A 24,865-nucleotide genomic window follows, 5' to 3' on the forward strand; every position below is an offset into this window, starting at 1 on the left:
TAGCATGATGCTTGATGGTATTCAGATAGGTCCTAGGCGTACGACTTGCGCTGTTTGGGAATGGGGGAGTAGAGGGAAGGAATGGTGTAGGACAAGGGATAGGGTGATGCCGGGGGCATGCCGGCTTGCTGAGACCGTTATTATGGGGCCAGTAGTAGTGGGCCAAGCAGGGTGTGTGGTTGGGGATAACGCAGAACGGGAACATGATGAGGGGCAACCAAGTTTGCATATTGGATTAAAGTCAGGGCAAGCTGTGACCAAAGGCACAGCACTAATTCCTCAAAGTGGTCTGTATGCGACCAAAGGGCGCAATACGGCAGTCTAATGTAGTCTGTAGGTGATCCTGGGAACAATACAGCAGTCTAATGTGGCCTGTAGGCGACTAAGGGGCACAATACAGCAGTCTAATGTGGTCTGTAGGCGACCAAAGGGCACAATACAGCAGTCTAATGTGGTCTGTAGGCGACCAAAGGGCACAATACAGCAGCCTAATGTGGTCTGTAGGCGACCAAAAGGTACAATACGGCAGTCTAATGTGGTCTGTAGGCGACCAAAAGGTACAATATGGCAGTCTAATGTGGTCTGTATGCGACCAAGAGGTACAATATGGCAGTCTAATGTGGTCTGTAGGCGACCAAAAGGTACAATATGGCAGTCTAATGTGGTCTGTAGGCGACCAAGGTACAATATGGCAGTCTAATGTGGTCTGTATGCGACCAAAAGGTACAATATGGCAGTCTAATGTGGTCTGTAGGCGACCAAGGTACAATATGGCAGTCTAATGTGGTCTGTATGCGACCAAAAGGTACAATATGGCAGTCTAATGTGGTCTGTAGGCGACCAAAAGGTACAATATGGCAGTCTAATGTGGTCTGTAGGCGACCAGTATTAGAGTCTGTGAGCACATTTCAGTAGAAGGGGTTAAAATTACAAACATACAGTAGTTTCTCCAGTGTTGGCATGTACTTACAGTACGTTTTCATTGTCCGAGTGGTAGTCTATCGGTTGGAGAATAGTAAAAATGTGCAGGGGGGGTGGCCACGCCGCGCTTCCATGCGCGTAACAGGCGCAGGAACAGGCCTTTGTATGGCCTTAGGACTGGCCGCCGGCGAATCCGCCTGCCGGCGGAACCAGCTGATGTAATCGAGGCTCAGCCTCGGTTTCGCGCCGCGCCCGTCATGGGCGAGTCAGGCACCGTATGGGGACAGGGTCAGGCAGGCCCTGTCCGTGTTGCTCGCTAGGAGCCTGGATCCTCTGCTGGGCTGGGGGGGCTCCTGCCCTCACCCCTCGACGAAGGAAGATGGAATGGGGGGATCTGGGGCGCAGGAACAGGCCTTTGGTATGGCCTTAGGACTGGCCGCCGGCGAATCCGCCTGCCGGCGGAACCAGCTGATGTAATCGAGGCTCAGCCTCGGTTTTGCGCCGCGCCGCGCCCGGCATGGGCGAGTCAGGCGCCGTATGGGGACAGGGTCAGGCAGGCCCTGTCCGTGTTGCTCGCTAGGAGCCTGGATCCTCTGCTGGGCTGGGGGGGCTCCTGCCCTCACCCCTCGACGAAGGAAGATGGAATGGGGGGATCCGGGGCGCAGGAACAGGCCTTTGTATGGCCTTAGGACTGGCCGCCGGCGAATCCGCCTGCCGGCGGAACCAGCTGATGTAATCGAGGCTCAGCCTCGGTTTCGCGCCGTGCCGCGCCCGGCATGGGCGAGTCAGGCGCCGTATGGGGACAGGGTCAGGCAGGCCCTGTCCGTGTTGCTCGCTAGGAGCCTGGATCCTCTGCTGGGCTGGGGGGGCTCCTGCCCTCACCCCTCGACGAAGGAAGATGGAATGGGGGGATCTGGGGCGCAGGAACAGGCCTTTGTATGGCCTTAGGACTGGCCGCCGGCGAATCCGCCTGCCGGCGGAACCAGCTGAAGTAATCGAGGCTCAGCCTCGGTTTCGCGCCGCGCCGAAACCGAGACTGAGCATAAATGGTTCTTTCTTCGGTTCTCTCGTTCTGCATTGGACAACCGGCCTCTCACGACGCCAATCTGCATGGGTTCGGGGTCGTTAGAGAGGACTGACGGTGTTTCTGAACGCCCCGAGGCTTGCATGAAAGGCTTTTTCTCTCCTTTCTGAGCATTCCTTCGGGCATCAATTTGTAAAACCAAATCGAGCAACTCTGTGAATCCCGTAGGAACCACCGGAACTGTAGATAAGGCATCGTCCAGTTCTTCTGAAAGACCCTTGTAGAAAACAGCCGTTTTCTTGCCGTCAGGCCATTGAGTTTCGGCTGTTAGTTGATTGAACCGGGCAATGTAAGGCAAAAGAGGCTGATTGCCTTGTTGTAGATTGTAGTAACTCCAGGTCCATGGCTTGAGTAGCATAACGCATGTCAAAGACTTTACTCATAGCAGCCAAGAGATCGTCACAGTCGTACAACAAAGGGCTATTTGTTTCCAACAAAGGGTTAGCCCAAGCAGCAGCTGTGCCCCCTAAATGGGAAAGTACGAATGCTGCTTTTGTGGTTAGGTCAGGAAAAGATGTAGGACGGCAAAGAAAATGGAGACGGCACTGATTAACGAAGGTTCTATAGGTTTTGGGATCACCAGTGAACCGTTCCGGAGGGGCCAAGGGAAACTGAGTGGGCATAACCACATTAATAGTTTCCTGTGGGGGTGTCATAGTCCCCGATCCAGATGCAGTGGCCATTGGAACCTGTGCTCCCTGAGGACTACCGTGCATGGCGTCTTGCATAACGTCCATACGGTGCCGTAACATATCCTGTGCCGTAACCATTTCATTTCTCAAATCGCTGATCAACTGAGTCAAAACAGCTAAAGGATCCGTACCCTCCATGGCTTCTGATTCTGTCAGAAAGCACCACAGTATTAACCGAAAAGGATACGGTACTCAAAAGGATACAGGTGGTAGGCTCTTCCGGATCCCTGTTCACGCGTTTTGATAGTTGTGAAGTCAAGTTAAGACCTTCCAAATGATACAACTCTCTGACCGGTAAAACAGGCAGAGCGATGGATCACTGGAAAGGGCGTGGGTAAGGTATAGGAAGTCAGCCTAGAACAAAATAAAGTATCATGAATAACTGCCCCAACCTGGATATGATGGAATAGAAAATGTCATGAATGCACACACTGACCTTGAGTCTAGGGCAGACGAATCCAGCAGTCTCTTGAGGAATCCAAGGTAGAACAAACGACAAGGAAGGGAAGATTAGTAAGGGAGACTTATCCCGAACGGAACGAGGCTCACGCTAGATACCGGGTTGATGCACCACAGGATAGCGTCCAAAGTACTGTTCACTGTCACCTTCCAATTATCCTTGAAAAGCTTCATTCCCACGTAGAGTAAAGTATAGAAATGAATCAATCCCCCTGTTAATATCACAGGTGCAGGAGTTGGAAATAACGCTCCTTTTAAGGTATAAACAAAGTTCACGCGGTTCTGTACAGCCGCAAAGAAAAGAGCGTGTGCGTGTGGATTTACACGCGATTAGGATTCACGCAGTCCAGACCAGCAGCGCTTGAAGATAGCGTGCGCGTGTGGATTTACACGCGAGCAGGATTCACGCAGTCCAGGCCAGCAGCGCTTGAAGATAGCGTGCGTGTGTGGATTTACACGCAGCCAAACAGCTCCAGGAATCAGCGTGTGACGGAAACACGCTATAGAAGGCCCAAAAAGTAGCTGTAGTAACCTGCAAGGAAGCAGACCGGAGGTTCAGCTACGCAACGCCAAATGATTCGATCAGAAGCAGCGAGTGAAGATTCCACGCTGCTTAAATACGTAATGCCGTAGTTCACGTGACGAAGCAGAATACACGTGAAGTTAGCGACGTGAAAAGTGCAAACGTCGTTTTCCCGGCAACGTATCGAACAACCGCCATTTGGAATAGAACGGTCTAGCTGTTCTACGAGCGTAGGAGGTAGGACCACGTCCAGCATGCATGACAATACGATAGGATAGGTTATTTATAATGCATTTAATAACCAGAGGTTTCTAAGCGCGGACCCGGGGATCGAACCTGTGTTGCTCTGTGTCGTCTTGCTTCCCAGGCGAGCATGTTGCCCTTGAGCTATTCTCCCGGGTCGAGTCAAGTGTGGTTGTTCTTAGTTAGCCCTTCTACCATTCTGGGAAGGGCAGGTTTGTGTGTGTGTTTGCCTTTTGTGCGTACCAGTAGGTATCCCTGCCTAGGCTCCATGTCTGGCCAGAGCGGCGGTGGGGGAGGAGTCTTCCACCCCCTGTCCTTTGTCTACCAGTGTGCCTGAAGGTGGAACTGTATGAAAGGTGAGGTTCCTGAGGTGAAAGGCAAGTCAACCCCTGGACGAAGGAACCAAGGAAGAAACTGGAAGAGAAGCTTGCTGCACCCTCCTGGACTGTTGGTTTGCCCAGTGAAGCCCTGCTGCAGTGCTGAAGCTCCAAATTTCGAATCGACTAGATAAGCCCGAAAAGGAAGACTTTTTCCCTTGGGTTGGTGGAACCAATCAACCTCAAGACGAACTTGCCTGGAAGACCTTTCCCTGCTGGCTGTACTTCCTTGCTGCTGCAGGAACCCAGTGCCATGGGTCAGAAACACTAGAAACGAGTGCATCATCTTTAAGTCGGATCCGAGTTCCTGGAAGATGCTCCGGACGCCCATGAAGCAGGACACCCCAAGCTTGAGCCACCTGAACAGAGTGCTGGACACCAGAAGCAAGGTGAGCCCACAAGATGTCCAAGAAATGCAGTGGTGCTGTTGACCGGTAGCTGAAACCACGAAGTGCCTCTGATTTGAAAAGAGCCCTTTGCTGCTGCCGACCTTCAAACCGCAGTGCAGCATTCCCCAGACGTCCTCCCTCTTGTCCCCGCGACTGAGGCCCTGGAACCCAGGAACACAGAATCTGCAGGACTGCAAAAGGAACAGAAGCCAGCTGAAATCTCTTCTTCTAACCTAAGGTACGGTGTTAACTGAAAGGGTACTTACCTTTTTGCTGTGTAGCTTGTCGGTCTCACTGGACACTTACAGTAGCTGCTTTTTCTGCAGAGTTGATTGCAGCTTTGCTTTTCTCAAGTCTTACAGCTTGTGGCCCAACAGTGATTTTTCTACAAACTCTCTATATAACATTGTGCAAGACTTTTGTGCTATCTTCCAGAAGTACCTCAGCTCCCCTAGACTTTGCTCAATTGACATTGGCTGTCCTGGCTCCCTGCATACTCTTTTGACCCTTTGTCATACATAAGTTACTTGTATTGCTGAGAAAGGGTTAACCTATATCTCATTGGGGGATTGTGAAAGTGCTTGCCTCTTTTTCCTTTTTACCATAACTCCAGTATTGCATTAAGTATCAAAATGATATATCAATGTCCACATTGTCCTAGCAATTGAAGTAACCTGAGGGTGTAGGAAGTGTCTGTGTCACTCCAAAAGGGTATCTACTTACTTAACTGAAAATGAAGGAGTGTATTTTTTAAGTGCATTTAATTGTTGCATCTTGCCCTTTCTAAAGAAGACTTACGTAAAAAAAAGTACTTAAATTAATAAATAATTTTAATAAGAAACCTTGAGAAAGTGTTATTTCAATACTTGTCACTGTTAGATTAACAGTGACAAGAACTGTTAGATCTCTATGAACTGTTAGATCTCTATGCTGCATCTCTGCAGCTCACATTGAACCCTCTTAAGATAAGCCTGGCTGCACAGTCACTCTACCAACTTGTGTAGTACAGGCCTATAACAAAGGTTGGGTTCCTTATTGCCAAGAGGACAAGGCTGGTGTAGTCTCCCACAGGGTTACTACATACAAATTTGCCTAACAGACACCATCCATTGTTCTGCCTTTCGTCATCAGACCAAGGAATCCGGAGGTCAGGTTCAGAGCTGCCTCATCGCAGAGAAACCAACACACACTCTTCAAACCAAAGGCACTGTGGGGGAAAAAGGTATTGCTTACCTGATTCCAAGAAGTCGCTCCAGAGCGTTGGAGTGCACGTAGAAGTGACCAGGGCAACCCCCTCTTACCTCTGACCTAAGTGCTGCTTGTGCCTGGTTTTCGAGTCTGTTTTAGGTCTCCTTTGTTAGTTGCTAACTCGCTGCTTTAATAAATATAGACACTGGAGCAAATGCATTACTGTAGGACCTGTTGAAAACCGCATGAGTGCACAACTACCGATAATATGATCACCTTGTCTTTTTCCTTTCTAACGTTGCTGCACATGTAACCGCGAACAAACACAAAAGTGAAAGTGCTCTTTGAAGTGTATTATCTTGTATTCCTAAGTGTTCTGCCATAAACGTCTGAAGTATTTAAAGTGATTTGGGTGTAAATATAACAAATATACATCTTATACATAAATATATGTGCAAGTGCTTCTTTGTTGTGCCTGACTTGCTAAGTTTCAGTGTACTTACCTACAGCGCTCATCTTACTCTTAAGATCAGCCTGACTGCTCTGCCACACTACCAAGGTCCTGAGCTAGTACAGATAAGAGTTGTGGATCTACAATCCACTGGGATAGCTAATTAAAGTCTTACTGCCAGTATTACCTTAGGTAAATTCCCCCTACAGTGCAGCTCCTTTCCATTGTTGGGCAGGGGCCTAGATTGTGGTTAGGAGGATGGCTTCAGGAGCAGGCATACCAATTCCCTCATTGCCTAAATCTACCTTAGTGCATAATGCGAGGGGTGGACAGGCTTTGCCCGCGTTGGTTAGAACACTTGGATGAATGCTCCTAAAGCGTACTAGATATAGGTTTGCGGCGTGATGTGGGCTTTTGTTTGGGGGTGGGGGCCTGTGGGTCTAGCAGTAAATTATTTGTGATCAGATTTGCTTCATGACCAAGTCTTTCCTGTGGGTTGATATAATGTGTCACTTTATCTCCCTTCTGCCCTACAAATCCTCAACAGGTACAGTGCAAGCCGCGGCACTGGAGACTTCCCCCAGGTCTCGGGTGCATACATTTTCCGGCCAAACAAATCTGACCCGTTTCCCATGGCGGCAAAGGCCACAACGCACGTGGTGAAGGTGAGGTCATGTTTGGAGCATCGACACGGGTGTGGTGGATGTGGGGGAGGCTGTGGGCACGTACCTTCCTGTAGACTGTAATTTCCTGTTTTTAGATGCTGTTAGACAGAACCCAATGCTTCCTTAGTGATAGGGGGGGGCATGCAACATATTGGCACCTGCTGACACTCCCCTGCGTTTGAAAAGATTTCTAGTAATAATCAGGATTCTAGACAAGAATGTAAGATACCTCCTGCAGGATTACATTTATTCTTCAGGGAATAAAATAGTAGTTCCCCTTGAGAGGTGTGCTTTAAGGCAAGTAAACATATAACAACATATTTCTATTGTAACCTCCTGCGCCTTAACCAAATATTCTATATACATCCTTATAGGCCAGTGAGTAAAAGACATAAATTAAGGGGAGGCACTGCAAAGCTTCAGTTGGTGATGATCTACTGTTATGCACATTTGAAACCTCCTTTAGTTATTTTTAAAATACGTTTGTTGATAAAGAAACATTGTACATATACGATATTCTTGTTAAAAAACGTGTTTTGATAGCTAACACATGTTTCACTCTACAAGAACTTCATCAGGGCCAGACTTTTAAGACTGATATTTCCGGTTTTGCTATTGATCTACTTTTCCAAACTGTAAAGCTACAGGGGGCCTGATTTAAATGCTCATAAATATATCCTCACCAAGTGGAGCTTTGCTGGGCACACCCTTAAAGCATGTCTTGTACTCACTGGGCAACGGGCTGTAAATGGAATATTTCATTGAAGCACAGAAGGCTACAACAGAACTATTTTGTCATATACAAGGAATGTCATCTGGGGTACAGCTGCCTTCTTGTAATACTGTGCAGCCCATCCATCTCATTCCTGCCATACTAGTGCTAGGCCATAGTTTTTCTACCCCCACCATCAGTTCAAGTAAAAATATAATTTAATTTTAAATAGGCATTTTTACATGTAATTGTACATTCCTCGAAGCTGGCAGTTCCCAAAAATGAATAGCATTTTTAAAGTCATGAATGTTTTCATGACTGGCAACACTACAGCACTGAGTATTGGAATGATAGGGTGTTAATTAGACGAGTATACAGCTTTTATCAAGCCCTAACTAGCTTGCCATTCAAAGTATAATGCCCTACTACAATATGACACTAGGACTACCTGTTGTCGTGGGAGGCACAGGTATTTTAAGTGCTGTGACGAGGCAAACCACGCAGATGCAGTGGGCACCATACATGTGCAAGAGAAATGTTTGCTGCAGAAATGTGCTGAGTTTGTCTACATGGATGTAGTACAAAAAGAAAGGTGACAAATATTGTTTGGATTTGAGGTCAAGCCAGGGAAGACATTACAGGATATAAATCTGGTATAGTTGGATACACCTTTCTGGGCACTTTTATGTCTGATGTTGAGTCTTGGTGTTTTCTTTTTTCTACCTTATTCCTTCTCGCAGGTTTCGCGAAAGAACTATTTTTCCATCTTTTAAAAAGGACTGAAGTTCCTCTTTTGCTGTAATTATGGGGGGGTTTGTTGCAAACCTCAGGTTCTTGTGACGAGAGGAATCCTTTTATTTTGCTTTCTTTTTCTTCATGTTGAAGGCTTATATTTTTTTTGCTCTTGATATCAAGGCTGTCTGTGGGGTGTATTGGGGGAAACATAGTGATAGGTGCTTCGCATCCTTTTTTTAAAATGCCTGGTTCACACATATGGTTTCAAGTGATTGATGATGGCTGTTGGGTAAGAATTGGGGCAGTCACGCTGTGTGAGGCGACACAACACTTATCTGCTTGGTATAGATCTGTACTGCACAAGTTGGTAGTGTGACTGAGCAGCCAGGCCTATCTCAAGAGGGTAAATGTGAGCTGTAGAGCTGTACAAATGAAATCTGTCAATACAAGTAACCAAGTAACTCTTGCACTCAAGGTTTCAGTTATAAATAGTTATTTATGTAATTAACATCCATTTTTAAGTAAGCTTTCTTTAAAAAGGCAATCATAACAATGTAAATATACTTTAAAATAACTTCAGAATCAAAGCAAGTTAGTGGGTAATCTTTGGATATGCTTCATACACACTTCCTACACCCTGACGTGACTTCAATCACAAGGACAGTAATGGCTTTATATATCACACTAGTATACTTTGTAGATTCTGATGTTGCAGAAAAGAAAGGTTATCGAAAGGAAAGGATTAGACAGTTTCTCAGTACATGTGCGGACAGCGAAATCCTCCAGTGAAGTCTGGATAAGCCTTTTCCAGCAGTAACCGTATACACAAGTTACCACCTATGAGGGGCAAACAGTATAAAAGTCAATGGACTAGAAGAGTGCCTTCAGGGAGCCAGGACAGCCAAGGTCATTTGAGACAGTCTATGGATCCGATACACTTCCTGGATCAAAGTCTTCCAGAAAGTTAGAGTTTTAGGAAATCACTTGTAGCGTCACAAGCTGTTAAGCCTCTGAGAAGAAATCAACGCGTAAAAGATAAGCCAATGCAATTCCCAAGTGCAAAGAGCATGGCTAAAGGCAATAAGGTAAGTACCCCAAGCCTAAACCGTACCTCTGAAATGAAGAAGAGTGTTCCAGCTGGTTTCTGTCTTGCAACAGCGGCACAGACCCTGGTTCCTAAGCCTAAGTCGTGGGGACAAGAGGGAGGACGTCTGGGAGGACGTCTGGAGGGTTTCTGCAGCGGTACTTGGGAGGTCGTCAGCAGCTACAGGCTCTTTTGGGTTCAGCAGCACTTTGCGGTTTCAGTGCTTAGCAAACAGCACCAATGCGAATCTTGGACACCGGTTGGACTCTCTTCGCTCCCTCGGTCCTGCACTCTGGTGAGGGGACTCTGGATCTGGAGGTCCTGCTTTGGGATGGTCCTTAGGAGTCTCCTGGAGCTTCAGGCTGGATTTGTTCTGCAGCAGACGTTGCACTTGACTACAGACACTCAACTCCTGGCATTGGGCTTCGAAAGAAACTGAGAGGCACAACAAGTCGGGGATGGTGGTCCAGTGGAGTTCGTCTCAGGGTTAGTTGATCCCACTAACCCAAGGGGAGAAGTCATTCCGTCTAGAGCTTCTCTGTCGAGGTGAAAAAGGAGTTACACAGCAGCAGGGCTTCACCGGGCAATTCAAAGGCCCAGGAGGTTGCAGCAAGCTTCGTTCACGGTGTCTTCGTTGGGTGTTTCTCCCAGTGGTCGACTCTGCCTGTAGTCCCAAAACCCTAACCTTTTAAGCATGTTTCTCCCATTCATGCACAGCCTAGGCTGTCAATCACACAGCAGTGTGGCTTTCCTAAAAGGGCAGCCAGCCAGACAATCAGGACTAATTGCATTCAGGCATTCCTAGAGACAAAGGACAGGGACGTTTCGGGACCCTCTTTCACATCCTGTCCTCCCAGACACACTGGAGCCAGAGGCAGGTTTTTAGTAGCAGAGCTGAACAGCCAGGCTTATCTCAAGAGGGAATGTGAGCTGTAAGGATGTTACACAGATGTCTACAATCACAGATGTTCAAATAAACTCTTACACTCAAGGTTTCTTTGTTAAATACTTATTTATTTTACTGTCAGTTATAAAACATTAATAAGAAGGAGGCAATATAATCACACACAAATATACTTCAGTACTGTACACTCTAAGTTTCTGAGGCATTCAGAATACTTTGAAGGAGGAGCAAAAAGGCATAAGTTATTAGAACATAGAAATAATACAATTATTTCTTAGGCACTGCAGATATTTTGAGTTCAACAGAAGAGTCAATTCAATTCAATAGGCTGGGCCAAAGTCAATGGGCTAAAGTCGTGGATAGGATCAAGCCGTCTGGTAGATAAACGGAAAAGTCTCTGCCAAAGTTGTCAGGAATAGTTTGTAAAAAGAAGAATCATATGTTGGGTCACCAGCTGATTAGGCCTGTGAGTTGGGGAAAGTTTCAAGCACCTTCACTGTGAGAGGTAAGTACTCTCAGTCTGGTTTTACAGTACCTTTACAAATGAAGAAATAGATGCAGCTGGTGACCTCTGTTCCTGGTAGTTCCCGCAGATCTCGCTGTTCCTGGGCCTCAGTTGTGGGGACAAGAGGGAGTACGTCAGGGGACTACTCCTGCAATCGGACTGGTCAAAAAGCTGGCAACTCGCAAATCTTCAATTCTGGTAGCTGTAGTCAAGCACACAAGCTGGAGTCCCTCTCCCTGGTTATTCGGTTTCCTGCAGCACTCTGAGGAAAATACAACCAGCTCCGAGAATGGTATCCAGATGGCTTAGTGTTGAGTTGATTGATCCCACCAACTCAAAGGGAGAAGTCGTCCTTGTAGGGCTTCTCTGTCGAGATAAACTTAGCAATTCGGACCTGCAGCAGGGCTTCACCGGGCAAACCAATGGTCCAGGAATTACAGCAGCCGTCATCTTCAAGCTCGTTTTCGGTTCTTTAGTTCCAGTAGTCGACTCTGCCTTCCAAGCCAAGAGACTCCTCTTTTATTCAGTTCTCTCCCATTCATTCTAGCCTACCTGTCACTCACCCAGCAGATTGGCTGTCCTTGCCGGACAGTCAGCCAGCCATTCACCACAGAGTGCATGTGGGTCTCCTAGGAGACTAAGCACAGGGAGTTTCGGGCACTTCCCTCACTTTCTGCCCATCCCAAAAACTCGGGCGCCAGAGGCGGGCTTCACTCCTGAAGCCCGCCAAAGGCGAATGAACAAAGGAAACAAACCTGGTTTGGCGTGTAGAGCAAAACTCTAGAAGGCCCTTTTGTGTAATAGGCTGGAATGAAAGGGAGAAAACTGTTTAAAAGGTGAGTCTCGTAGACTGGAAGGCAGAGTCGACCACTGGAAAGAAGGAACCGAAGACGAGCTGGAAAAGGACGGCTGCTGCAACCACTGGACCGTTCGACAGAGAAGCTCCTTCAAGGATGTCTTCTTCCTTTTTAGTTGGTGGGACCAATCCACTCAAAAGAAACCTTGATACCATTCTCAAGGCTGGTTAGGTTTAACCAGGGAGAGGGACACCAGTTCGTGTTCTTGAATCTACAGCTACTGGAACTGAAGTGACTCCATTTTGTTTGATTCTTCAACGATCCCGTGGAGTGCAGGAGTCCCCCGACGTCCTCCCTCTTGTCCCCACGACTGAGGCTCAGGAACAGCGAGATCTGCAGGAACTGCCTGGAACCACGACTTCAGCAACATTTGTTTTCTTTATACAAAGGTACTGTGCCAACCCGATTGAGAGAACGGCACTCTCGCGGAGAAAGTTTGTTGACGTGTTCTACAAGCTATTGTCTATTTTTTATACCGCAGGATATGTCCATATCATCGGTAGTGCACAATAGGGGCAACCAACATGGGGCCTCCCTTCTTTTTTCACCATAACTAGCGTGGTTGCTTATTGTTAGCCCATCTTCTACCATTCTGGGAGGGGGAGGTCTATGTGTGTGTGTTTTGCCTTCTGTGGGAACCCTTGGGTATCCCTGCCTAGGCTCTAGGGTGTCTGTGTACTCCGGGTACAGTACCTTTGTACTCCGACACCCCCGGCCGGCCCATAGAGCCAAGGTTTGCTCAGAAGAACTTTAAGACAAGATAGCTGCATCCTTGAGATGGGTGGGGGTGCAGATGTATTACTCCAACACCAATCAATAAGGACAACTCAATGGTTTGGCAAAGGGAGACTGTTTAATGACAAGTACAGAAAACGGGGAGTCATGGATATCAGCAGATATGCGATCGTCCTTCTCGCTTCAAACTCCAACGAGCTTCATACAAGTTGTAACATTTATACTCAAAACTCGTCATCATTGACATGTAACATTCAAAAGTTAATATGCATTTCTATTGGTTAGGAAAAGGTAACTTTACTATAGGTACTATATCTGTATATGGTAACGGAGTGAGGGGATTGGGTAAACACTGTCAGGTGGGCATCCTTCCTTCAAAAATGACTTCTGTAGACGTCACTAAAAGTATGACGGCCTATTGGTTTTATTAACTATAGGACCCTAGATTATTTGGTCCATTGTGATTGGGTTGGCAGCAACCCCATACATATTTTTCCACTTCGCTTAGCAGCACGCAGGATGGTCAGCCAGGTGCGGGGTGCCCCTTCCTTACCCGGCCTTCCTCCGATTATGGTTACAATCAATAATTACTTTAGTAGCCATGTGTCAATTAGTTCTCTGCGGTTGGCCTCGAAAATGCATCTTCTGTGTGAAGATTCTGATATCTTCGCCTGGTCCGGTGCCAAGCGTAGGTGTGGACCCTTGCATCTTCTTGTTCGGCTGGTCCTGCACCGTGAATTTGTCTCTTTTCTCTCAATTTGTGTATTTGATTCTCATTTAGCCCACCACCTGCCTACGTCTTCTTATCTCAACCTTTCAGAGGCAGGATATTCTGTTCTCAGTTTTAATTAGATGTAGCTACTGTGCGCTTCTTTTATTAGTATGACCTGTGGCCGTCTCTTCTTGTCTTGCTAAATATGAATCTTTCTCATTTGGCCTTAAGTAACCTGGGTTGATTCTGCTTTTTGTGCAACGTAGAAATATACTTATAATACTATGCTTTGTTTGAGGTAGATTATGTATAATGGTGCTTGCCCCACTATTATTCTACTAAGCATAGCAGGCCACACTGTTTTCTTAGCTTTCTTGCTGTTCCAACTGGTTGAATATCTTCATCTTGTTTACAGCTTTGAACTTCTTTGCATTTCGACATCGTCCTTTCACTTTAGGTTCATTCATGGTATTTCGTCTTTGTCATTCTCTGGTTATCACTTCTTCTATCTGCAGGTCAGTCCGGGCCCTTGTGAGTCACATTTGTCTTCTATTAAGGCCTTTTTGGTTTCCTCAGGGACTGTACTCAGACGATCTTCAATTCGTTTTATTTCTTGGTATGGTTTTCTCAATGGATACCTTACTGTCCATGGTTTTCTTGGTATTGGTACGTCAATAAGTTCTGTTCTTCTAATAGGTACTGGGCAGAGCCCTACTGCGGCTCTCTGCTGGTTTATTTGCTCATCATACGTCGCATATCTCGGTGTGAACATACCTGGAACTTCAAAATGGACGATTGGAGTGCAGTCTTTATTTGGGACATCCTCTACACTCCCCCGTAAGGGCGATTCATCGACCACTTTCACTTCTGTTTTTGCGTTCATTTTAGTCGGTTCTTCTGCATTCATCTTCACTTCATTGCCTGAGTTCGTTCCTTCTTCATCTTCTGGATCTATACATGATGAGTGTCTCTTTGGCGTCCATATTTTTATTACTCCTTTCAGGCTTCCTGCTGTCCTTGCATGTTCGTCTTTATTCCATGTCATCAGTTGACACTGTCCATTTAGGCTGCAGTAAACCCATCTTCCCACATAGTTTCAATGTTTCCTGGGGTAGAGAAACTTTGTTCCCTCTGGTGTGTGAATGCTGGCCTTCACAAAGTCTCTTATTTCTTCATCAGTCAGGTCTTTGTGCTTCCATCCTGGCTTGATATCAATCATGATCTTCATCCCTATGGCTTTCTTTGCAGTTTTCTGGCACTGGGACATTATTATCTTGATAATACAGAATCCTAGCAATATCATCACTAGCAGGGCTCCCAGGAACTTGAATGCATCTGCCATCCATTGTGGGACCCATGAGAATAGTGATCTAAACCAACTGTCATCAACTTCGTCAGTTTCATCAATCATCTGGGTCTGCAGTTTTGTCAGCTTACCTATGGCTTCTGTTAGGGTTCCATTTTCCTCATTGTGAGAAGGCATAAATGTGCAACATGATTCTCCAATTTTTGCACAAACGCCTCCATCCATAGCTGTGATCATGTCAAGCACATAACTGTTCGGATGGCTCTTAACTCTTCCTTGATTGCATTGAATCCTTTTATTGTCGTGTTGATGGTTTGCAGTAACTCCCATCCGGTTATCTGTAACCATTTAGTATTTGCTCCAACTTGGAATCTTGGCATGAAAATTGTCACGAACACTGATGAGGTGAGGCTGAACAGCCTGTGTTCATATCGGATAGCATGAAAGGCTTCTTCTGGTTTGGCAGAGAAGTAATTTTCCCTTTTCAATCGGGTCTTCAGTTCTACAGATCTCTTCTTCCTCAGGAGAGCATCTGCTTTCGGAAAACGGTCAATATTCAGGTCACTTTTCGGGATCACCAATGCTGGAACGTGGACGTTCACTATGGTGCTTATACCTCACCAGTTTTTCGGTAGTCTGATGTATGCTTTGGATCCACATGCCCAATAATGATCCATAATTACTGCAGTTCCATGGACCATTCCTGGGGCATAAAAAACATTGTCCACAGTTCTGATTCTGCCCCATTTTTCTAGTGCCATTATTCCTGAAGCAGAACTTTGGGCTCTCCAGTGGCAGTATCTGCAAGGGTCCTCCTCTGTCTACGACCCATGTCAGTAGTTTTGCAAGCTTTGGCCATAATGGCTTGCATTAATTCTGTACGATGTCGATGGTGCCTTGGTAACGACCAGTGACCATCCAGGCTCTACAAATTACTACTCCTTTCTCCCATACGTCTGGTGAAAGCACCATTCCCCAAATTTGCCTTTGGCCTCTGTTCTTCCAACTTTGAGCCTCTTCTGGAGTTTTTCCTTGGACATTTAGCTTCTGATTCACTTCCCATCTGATTTCTGCTCCTTTCACTCCAGATTTCTCGTACCGGATTACATGATTCCTAGTATGAGCTCTGTTTCTTGTCTTTATGTCTTCAACATAATCATCTTCATCGTGATAGGCTGTTTCAGTTGCCCATATTAGGGAAGCGTCATTACCCATGAAATGGCCTCTGGTCTTGCACATGGCTACGTGTGAAAGAAAGTGTGCTCCCTGGACATCAATGTGCTGTCCAAGTAATCGTTTAGTTCGCTGTCGTCTCCATGCATGCTTCTCTTGATTCTTAAGGTTTTCATGTAGTTTGCTATCACTACATCCCTGAATGCATCTGTAGGGCTCTTTCTTGCTGGAGGATTCACAGGTATCCCGGTCCATGGTGCAGGCCTCCTCAGCTGAGTAGACACAAGTCTGGCAGTTCTTTCCTTGTCCTCGTACATCTTTTTCCTGCTGCTTATAAATGCCCATCTCATTCATTCTGACATTGGTCCGGCATATGGCTGGCGTTGTCAGTAATCTTGTCACATTCATGCTTTGCCGACTCTGGCTTTTCGATTCATCTGTGAGAGAGAGAGAGAGAGAGAGAGAGAGAGAGAGAGAGAGAGAGAGAGAGAGAGACATTCATTCCACCATCAGATCTTCTAGCGACTGGAATGACTATGTAAGGTCTGGGTATTTTTGTGGGTTTGATGCGTACATCATCAGTTGGGTGCACTGGAATTGAAACGCTTTGTGCACCAATGAAAAATGCAGTTCTGATCGTTAATGACAGTAAAACAATGATGAATATAATACACAAATACATTATGCCCCTGCATGTCAGGCGGCAGCACTTACTTCCAGAGAAAAGTGGGAGGACACGGTTGCTGCTCTGGATCCCCATCTCGATCATTCGCCAAAATGTTAATTTTTTGCGATACTCCTTTAAAGACTATTGTCTTTCGGATTCTTTGTTGTGAGTTTCAGGTGTTACACAATTGTCCCCCCTCTTGTGAATAATGAATTGTCTATTATCTTAGGATACAGTTCTTTTACTACAATATGGGAAGTGTCAAAATTAACTGATTATTCAGTAAATCTCTTTATTGTGCATGTTCAAAGTATGTCAGCTCCCAATCCGTGACCCTGATCTGCTTCAGTCCCGAAGACATGTTGCCTTTGTTAATGGAAAGTAAGAAAGGAAATCTTTGGCAATGCTCTCTCTATCTGTCCCTCGGCGGAAAGCTTTTTAGAATCTCCTCAGATAGTTCTGTTGATGGTTAGAGAGTTTCACTTGTAGTATTATTCCATGCAAGAGCATGCCCATTTGTGCAACATTAGCTGGGTCTGATGAATATGAGGACGTCCACATCTATCAGTCTCCCCACTAGCTCTGGAAAATCAGTGACTAAACGAAAAAGAAGGTTGTGTGCCAATCTACTGTCTTCTGGTGACAGGGACGTTTGTCCCGTTTTGCTGATGTTCAGGACTGTATGCTTTCACGTCAACGTAAACAATGTCTGCACTGTCCGTTTGCGTGAAGTATTAAGATCTCAATTTTATTTAGGAGTTGGCTTAGATGTTCTGTATTTGCTGGGTCTCGAAGAAACGGAAGTACATCGGTTGTTCATCCAATAAGATTTGGACAGTCTTCAATTATTCGAAGAACAACGTATTGACAAGCTCATTTACTTCCTTCTCTGCTTGGGACATTTGGCTCCTCTGTGCTGTATTCAGGAAGTAGGAGAAATTGTTTGGCAATTACAGTAAGCAATCTTCTTATTGTCTTTTCGTTTTCAGGATCTTGAAGAAAGTCAGTGACACTGGTAAACCTTCCCACCAATGAAGGGTATGATCTTAGCACGAGATTAAAATATGTTACCACATCTTTGGTGATGTCACTACTTTGGGACACCATAAGTGATTCCGAATAGGGTCTCGATGTGGAATGAGTCTGGATACTGTATTTTCTTCCAATTTACGTGTCCTCGATCAAAATTTGGCATGTTCTTTCCTAGTGACAGTTTTAATGTGTCTCGATCCAAAGTTCAAGTTCACCAGACTATGTTGTGGCTTATATATGCAATTTTCTTCTTCACCCTGCAACTAGTATGCACAGAGTGTCCTTCGTTTATGTCCTGATCCCCTTTTTTGCTCAGAGGAAGTGTCCAATTTTAAGCCACAATTTGCAAGAAAGTTCTTTGTCTGGCTGATCATGCATCCTTTTCCTTCATCATGGATCTCGTCTGCACGTGCTGTGGTTCCTCCCTGTCGCTCGTAGTCTCCTCGCGCTGGGGTGCAGGCAGGGGGCCTTCTCCGATGTAGGGTTTGATATCGCCCAGGAAAATCCAAGCTCTCTCCTGCCTTGTAGTTTCACTGCAGAGGGAGTGCATTCCTCCACTGTAAAGGGACTGTTAAATCTTAGCTCGTCCCACCTTTTCCTCGTATGGTTCCTTAAAAGGACGTAATCTCCAGGGAAAACGGATGGTTCACAAAGTCCTTGAACTGTGTCTGTAGTAGTATCTCTTTCTGCGTTCCGTGCTGCCCTGCACCCTTTTTGTCGTCGCTACAGCTGGTCTGAAATTACAGTAAGGCAAGAGGTCATGCAATTCAGGTAATTTTGCATTTCAGACCCTAAGATTTCTCCTGTAGACTGGGCATCACATCTAGCTCTATCTCAGGGTGTCAGGGGAGTGCATAGTCTTCTTCCTGTGGCGTAAGGTGATGCTCGGAGCCGGGTTGGTTCCTGAGTGCGAATGGAAGGCAGTGCAACCATCTCTTTCTTAGAGTAAGCTTCAACTTGGCTATCCTTTCCTCACAGATCCCGTTACCTTGCGGATGATATGCCGAAGAGAACTTGTGCTTTATAACAAGCAGCAAACTAATCTGTTTGAAAATCTCGTTTACAAAGTGAGCTCAATTGTCTGATCTCATGACTTCACACACCCCCCACCTGGGAAATACCTCTCTCACTAAAAATTTGGCCGCACAGGTAGAGTCTGGGTGTGTACATGGACCTGCCTCTATCCATCTAGATAATGGACACACCACAACAATTAAGTATCTGTATCCAATACATACTTGAATCATGTCGACGTAATCAACGTGCAAGTGCTGAAAAGGCCTATTTGGCCGGGGATGACTCCTCTCATTACTTTTAATGTGTGCCCAGCTGTGAATTGTTGGCAGATTACACAGTTCACTATAAAAAAAATGCAACGTGCTCGGTTAAATTCGGTATGAACCAGTCTTCTGCAAGTGTTGCCGCTAGATTCTCTTTTGTCATGTGTGCCGGATAATGTAGCTTCTCCAGCGCTAAATTTAACAGGGCTATAGGCATCACCGGTTTACCAGGGCTGTCTTGTCGCCACAAACTGTCAGAGGGGTTTAAAGCACACGCTTGCCGTTTCCATAGTTTTTTCTCTTCCTGTGGTGCCTCCCCTTGGAGTTCCATTAACTGTGTTTGTTATAGCTTTCAGGTGTAGTCTGTGCAACCATCAATCTCTCATTGGTACGGGTGACTTCCACTTCCATGATCGTCTCACTTTTGGATGCCATACATTTGTCTTCCGTGTCTGCTGCTTGGTTTCCGCGTGAGATAAAATCTGTCCCTTTCGTGGGAGCTGTATTGCCTTGATCAGCCTGTCCAATAAGGCTGCGTGCTGCACTGGCGAGCCGTCTGCTCAGAGGACGCCCCTCCTCTTCCAGCGCATTAAGCCTGCGTGCCCTGTTGACGTCACATAGCCAGAGTCACTGTACACCGTAACTTCCTGGTCTGCGTGACTCTCAATGGCGAGTTTCAATACCAATAATTCTGCAGCCTGTGCTGAATAGTGAGATGGTATTTGTGCACTAAGGAGTACTCGAAATTCTCCATTCGCGGTGTGTTTCATTACATTTGCCCGTCGCTTTGATCGATTCTCGAAGAACCGTCAATAAAGACACTTTCTCCTTCTGCCAAAGCATTTTCTTTCACTCTGGGAATTTCATCATAGAATTCTTCATAGTTTGCACAGTCATTTATTGGTTCTCTTTCAGTGACTGGCTCTGCTATAAACATAGCTGGGTTCACTATTTTACATCAGACTACCTTAATTGATGGATTCTACATGATCACTTCATAAGCAGAAGTTCTCTGAGATGTCAGTGTGCCCTTTGGCTTCTCCAGGATAGCAAATAGGGAATGCTCGATGTATAACTTCATTGAGCATCCCAGTACAATGGTAGTAGCCTTTTCAATGGCGAATGCTCCGGCAGCCAAACTTTGTTCGCACGGGAAATGGCCTTTCATCACCGGGTCCAAATTCCCACTGTAATATGCCAGGGCCTTGTACCCCAATGTGGTTCTCTGTGTGAGCACTGCCGTCATGAAGCTGCCATTCGTGTGTGAGAACAGGTAAAATTCCTCAGCATAATTGGGAATCCCTAAAAGTGGTGCTGTGCAATTAGCTTTTTTGAGTTCGGCAAATCCTTCCTCCATGGTCTCAGACCATTCCATTTTTTCTTTCGTCACTTGGGCCATCTTTAGGGCCTGAAGTAAAGGCTTAGTGTATGAGCTATAGTCAAAGACCCATGCCCTGACATAGTTGCACAGGCTTAAAAAGCTCTGCATCTGTTTTATCATGTGTGGCTTTTCCGTGTTCAGTATGGCTTCAGCCCTTTCTGGGGTCACTCTTTTTCCCTTATGTGAGATCAGCTGGCCTATGTACAGCACTTCTTGTTGACAATATTGTAACTTTTCCTTGTCAACCTTATATCCTTTCTCAGCCAGTATAATGAATAGTTGAACAGAATCGCGCCTGCATTGCTCCTCTGTCATGCTGCAGATTAAGATGTCATCCACGTATTGCAGGACAACGCTTTCCAATGCAATATTGCTTAGGCCCATTTGCAGGACTCTGTTAAAAATAGAAGGAGACACACAGTACCCCTGGGGAAGTCTTGTGCTTTTCAGGCGCATCTGCCTGAACGTGAATGACGTCAGATCTTGTGAGTCACGATGCAATGGGATTGAGAAAAAATAATTTTTCAAGTCAATCACCGTGAAATATTTTGCCTCAACAGGTATATTACATAAAATTGTAGCCCGGTTCGGGACTAAAGGGAACTCGGCCTCAACAATATCATTTATTGGGCGTAAATTCTGGATTAGCCTCCCAAGACCCCCCCTTTGATTTCTTGATCGGATAAACCGCAGTATTGCATGACGACTCTGACGTCACTAAGATGCTCTGTTCCATCATAGCCCAAATTGTCTTAAAAATCCCTTCAACTGCCTCTCTGGAATATTGTCGGGCTCTTTGTAGAATTGCTCCTGGTTTTAGCTTCATTTTCACTTCTCCAACCCCTTTCAATAGGCCTACGTCATAGGGTCCTGTGGTCCACACTGAGAGAGGCACCTGGGCCATGTCGTCATCAAAATACTCTGGACGGTTTCGTGCCAACATCATTTTCTGAGGCACTTCTCTTTTGATCATTCTCACCCAAAAAGTGAGACTCACCTCCACTATGGTCTCTTCCATATCTACTTGCTCTTCAAACAGATAGTCATCAGTGACGTCAGTCAATCGGTATCCTTCTTCGATAGCGATTACTGCGCACTATTGTCGGCCTTCGTCGTCATAACCATCTATCAAGGCCATTTTCCCTCGTACCGCAGCTGTGTGCCACCAAGGGAAATACTTGTCCCTTCTCCTCATGCATAGGTATTCTTGGTTTAAATAGAAACTCATCTGGGGTTCTCATGATTCTGTCTGGAAGGCCTGGCAGCCCTGCCATTAGCACACGCATTCCATATGCAAATATTTCTGGTTCTAATGGTATAGCCCTCATGGCTGTGTCCTGCGTATGCTCTGATCACAATGCATATGTTTGAATAGTGCATTCCTGGAGTTGAACATACTATGCCCTCCTCCATGAACGAGATTTTCATATTTAACTTTGTCATTAGATTTCGTCCCAAAATGTTTACTGGGGTCTGTCGTGAATATAATAGAGGCGCATTCATCTCACATTCTCCTATAGAGACTGGAAGCGCGTTTGTAAAGGGAGTAAAGGGAGCATGACTTGTAGCTCCTGTGAAACTTATGGCTTCGCCGGAAACATGCCTTCACGTTTACACAAGCGTGTCAACTAAGAAGGAATATTCTTTATCCCCTATAACGACATCCACCCTAGGTTCACGGTGAGGGTCTGGTATCACTGATAGGATAGAACACATCAGGGTTCCCAGTGAGCTGTCCTAATCCATATATAGCTTGGGTCCACCGTGTGCTGATGGATTTCCCCCATTGGCAATGTTTTTTCTCATTCCAGGGTTCATGGTCTGCCCTGAGCTCGTTGTTTGTGATAATTGCAGCAGTGACTGTTGCGACAGCCCTTGTGGAAAACTCACTCCATTTTGGGGCTGTGGGTTTTGCTGAGCTCCTGTCATTTGATGTTGAACCGTGTGATTCTGTGCAACTTCCTGCTGTAAAACTGCAGGAGGATTCACCAAGCACGCTCCCATATCTTGGCCGTTTTGCATCATGCCTTGGTTTCTGCATGTGCGCACTAAATGCCCTGTCATGCCACACAACCAACATACTGGCGGTGGTCGGATCATTTGCCCATTTGATATATCTTGATTGCCATTTTGCATGTTTTGGAAACCTCCTTGATTATTCTGAAAACCTCCCGGGTAACTCTGCCATCCCCTTTGTTAGGCAGAAACCTGTGCATTTCCCTTAGGGACCACTGCAAAAGGGTTAAGACTACAGGTGTTAGCAGTAAACCCAATTGGTAGCAGTCTGTACCACCAAGATTTACCTGGTAGCTGTGGCTGAGCAGCCAGACTTCTCTCAAGAAGAGTTACACAGTGTATAGAGTATACAAGATAGGTACCAAGATACAGTAGCACAAGCAAACACTGATCAGAACTTGGGTATAAAAGTATATCATTATTTATTTAAAAACACACTTTATAATATACACTAACACTAATATGGCAAGCAAGTTCAAACACAGTCACTATTAATATATATATACATCCCTGATGACTTATTGAACAAGTCTTAGTTAAAACACCACTTATTTTCAGACAGAGGTGAGCGCTTAATCTAAGATGGCACTCCAATAAGTTAATTAAAAAGGGAGGGGAAAAGGCAGAATTAGGAAATATTCATAATACCAACACTTAAAGCGAACCAGAGCAAGTCAGAAAAGGCAGAGTCTACTGAGGAGCAAGAAAGTCATAGGCCAGGCCCACTCTTGGAGAGAGCAAGGCGGAATGTGTCCAAGATCACACAGTTGAATAGTACTTTAAAGAGTCTTTGCAAATAGTTCAAAAGGAGTTGGATCAAGTCAGGAAAAGTTAGTTAGGAGGTCCCAAGTCACCCCAGGATAGAAAGTCAAGTATTTACGGGACACCTTGAACAGTCTGTTGCAAGGGAGACCAGGCAGGACTCAGTACCTGAAATGGTGAGAAAGCTCCAGCGGGGGCAGTTGTTCCTGGCAGCGGGTGCAAGTCGGTGCTTCATCCAGGGGAAGAGGAGATCTCGACGTGGAGGAAAGCTGGAGGTCGTTGCACTGCCAGGGAAGAAACCAGCCACAGAGTTTCCCGGTAAAAAGGTACTACCCTTTTATTCGCGGTAGTGGTGAAGCGTGGCTATCCTGCCGCCGGGGTGCTTGGCATGGGCGATTCGACCTCGGGACGATCCAGGAAGGCGGAAAAGAGGGCGTACTGGTTATCCCCACCAGTACAGAGGCAGAAGACTCTCCGGGATGAAGATCTTCTCTGTCGTTGGGAAGTGGTGAGGCGGTTCAGCAGGGCTCCACCGGTGGTGTCGTTGTTGCAGATCGCCTCAGCTTCTCCCTCTTCGGATTCTTTGGTCCTGTGGCGACTTCTCAAGTTCCAGTCCCCAAAGCCCTGCTTTTATGCAGAAAACCCCCATTCATCAGTCCTAGCTGTCACTCAAACATGCTAAGTGGTGAGCCGGGCGGCTGACCACTGGGCCAATCACACAAGAGTGCGACTTGAGTTGCCGAGGCAACTCAGTCCAGGGTGCCTAAACCCCCCTCCCACACATCCTGTATACCCAGACAGAGTGGCACCACTTTTGGAGGCTTCTGTGGAGAAGCCCGCCAAAAAGTGGAACAAAGGGCTCGACTTGGGTTGGAGTTACAGAGGTGAACACAAATGCCATTTTAAAACCGAGTCCTGGCAAAAAGACGCAAACGGGGATAAATATTAAATAAATAACCCGGCGGTATCTTTAACATTGCACCAAAAAAGTGGTGCATTTAAAATGAATGGGAAAATCCCATAGGAAATATTCCGGTGGAATATTTTGCGTGGTAACCACTGCCACTAGCCAGAAACTCGACGAGGGGGGACTGCACAGTGCCCCCTCGAAAAACAGACCCAGGGGCAATATAACTACCCCTACCAGTACTTGAACAATATGATGGTTTGTACTGTTTCTGTTCACAATTTAGGTCTAGTAAAGTCAATGGGGACTTTACAAGCCCTGGGAGACAGTAGTCAGTCCCAGGGTCTGGAGTCTATGTTTGGGGGTCACTATGACACCCCTGTGTTACTGCACTGAGGGTGCTGTGTAACACACTTACCAAAAACCACATGAAACCCTATGGAGTAAAAGACCCCATAGCCCATAAAACACATTAAAAAGTCAAAGGATATCTCAAATCATCTCTAAGAGTGGGAGAAAAAGAGTCTCACTCTTAGCAGGAGAAAAAAAATGAACCCCAAAAATCCAGCAAAGCTGCTGGGGGACTCACTAGGTTTTGGAAATTAGCCTTAACAGAGAATTCTCCCTAACACCCTTCCTCTAAATCCTCTTCACCTGGGGCAAAACCCAGTACTGCCCTGATTATTCTGCTGCAGATTATTTACCTGCTGCATGCTCTATTCAGCTGTGCTAGTTATCATGGCTCCCTCAAGAGCATATTTTGACAATTTCTTCAATTTAGCTTCCTCACCCTTTCGTGTAGCTTCCTTTTTAAGATTCTTCTCTTGCAGTAGCCTGCAATAGTGTGCAGTGGTCAGCTGTATTTCTGCCCAAGGTTTAGCCTTGATTCCTACCAATTTCTTGAGCTGTTTCTGTACCGGCTCTGGCAGCCCTTGGCACAATATATGGAAGAACACAGGTATAGATTTCGTCCAAGATTCATGAGTCTCGAGTACCCACGCGTCTTGAAAGTTCTGTAAGTAAATTAACGAATACTCAGACTCCTTCATTTTACGCGTCATTATAGCTCCCATATCAGAAGTGTCTGGGTAAAGCACTCGTAGTG

The 24,865-nt window shown here is 46.0% G+C and overlaps 1 protein-coding gene across 3 annotated transcripts in view; it reads left to right on the plus strand.

Annotated features, from left to right (window-relative positions):
- The window catches only part of LOC138447860 (lysosomal alpha-mannosidase-like), a 493,239-nt gene that overhangs the window by 241,872 nt on the left and 226,502 nt on the right, over window positions 1-24,865 (plus strand). For 2 of the 3 annotated variants that reach the window (XM_069604300.1, XM_069604301.1), the window contains one exon: window positions 6,875-6,992. The exons of the other annotated variant lie outside the window; for it this stretch is intronic. In XM_069604300.1, the coding sequence (XP_069460401.1) occupies window positions 6,875-6,992 (118 nt within the window). The remainder of the gene's footprint in view (window positions 1-6,874; window positions 6,993-24,865) is intronic. 3 annotated transcript variants of the gene reach the window in all.

This window comes from Ambystoma mexicanum, chromosome 3q, assembly GCF_040938575.1.
Source record: "Ambystoma mexicanum isolate Mex_15411 chromosome 3q, UKY_AmexF1_1, whole genome shotgun sequence".
In the NCBI taxonomy this organism is placed as follows: domain Eukaryota; kingdom Metazoa; phylum Chordata; class Amphibia; order Caudata; family Ambystomatidae; genus Ambystoma; species Ambystoma mexicanum.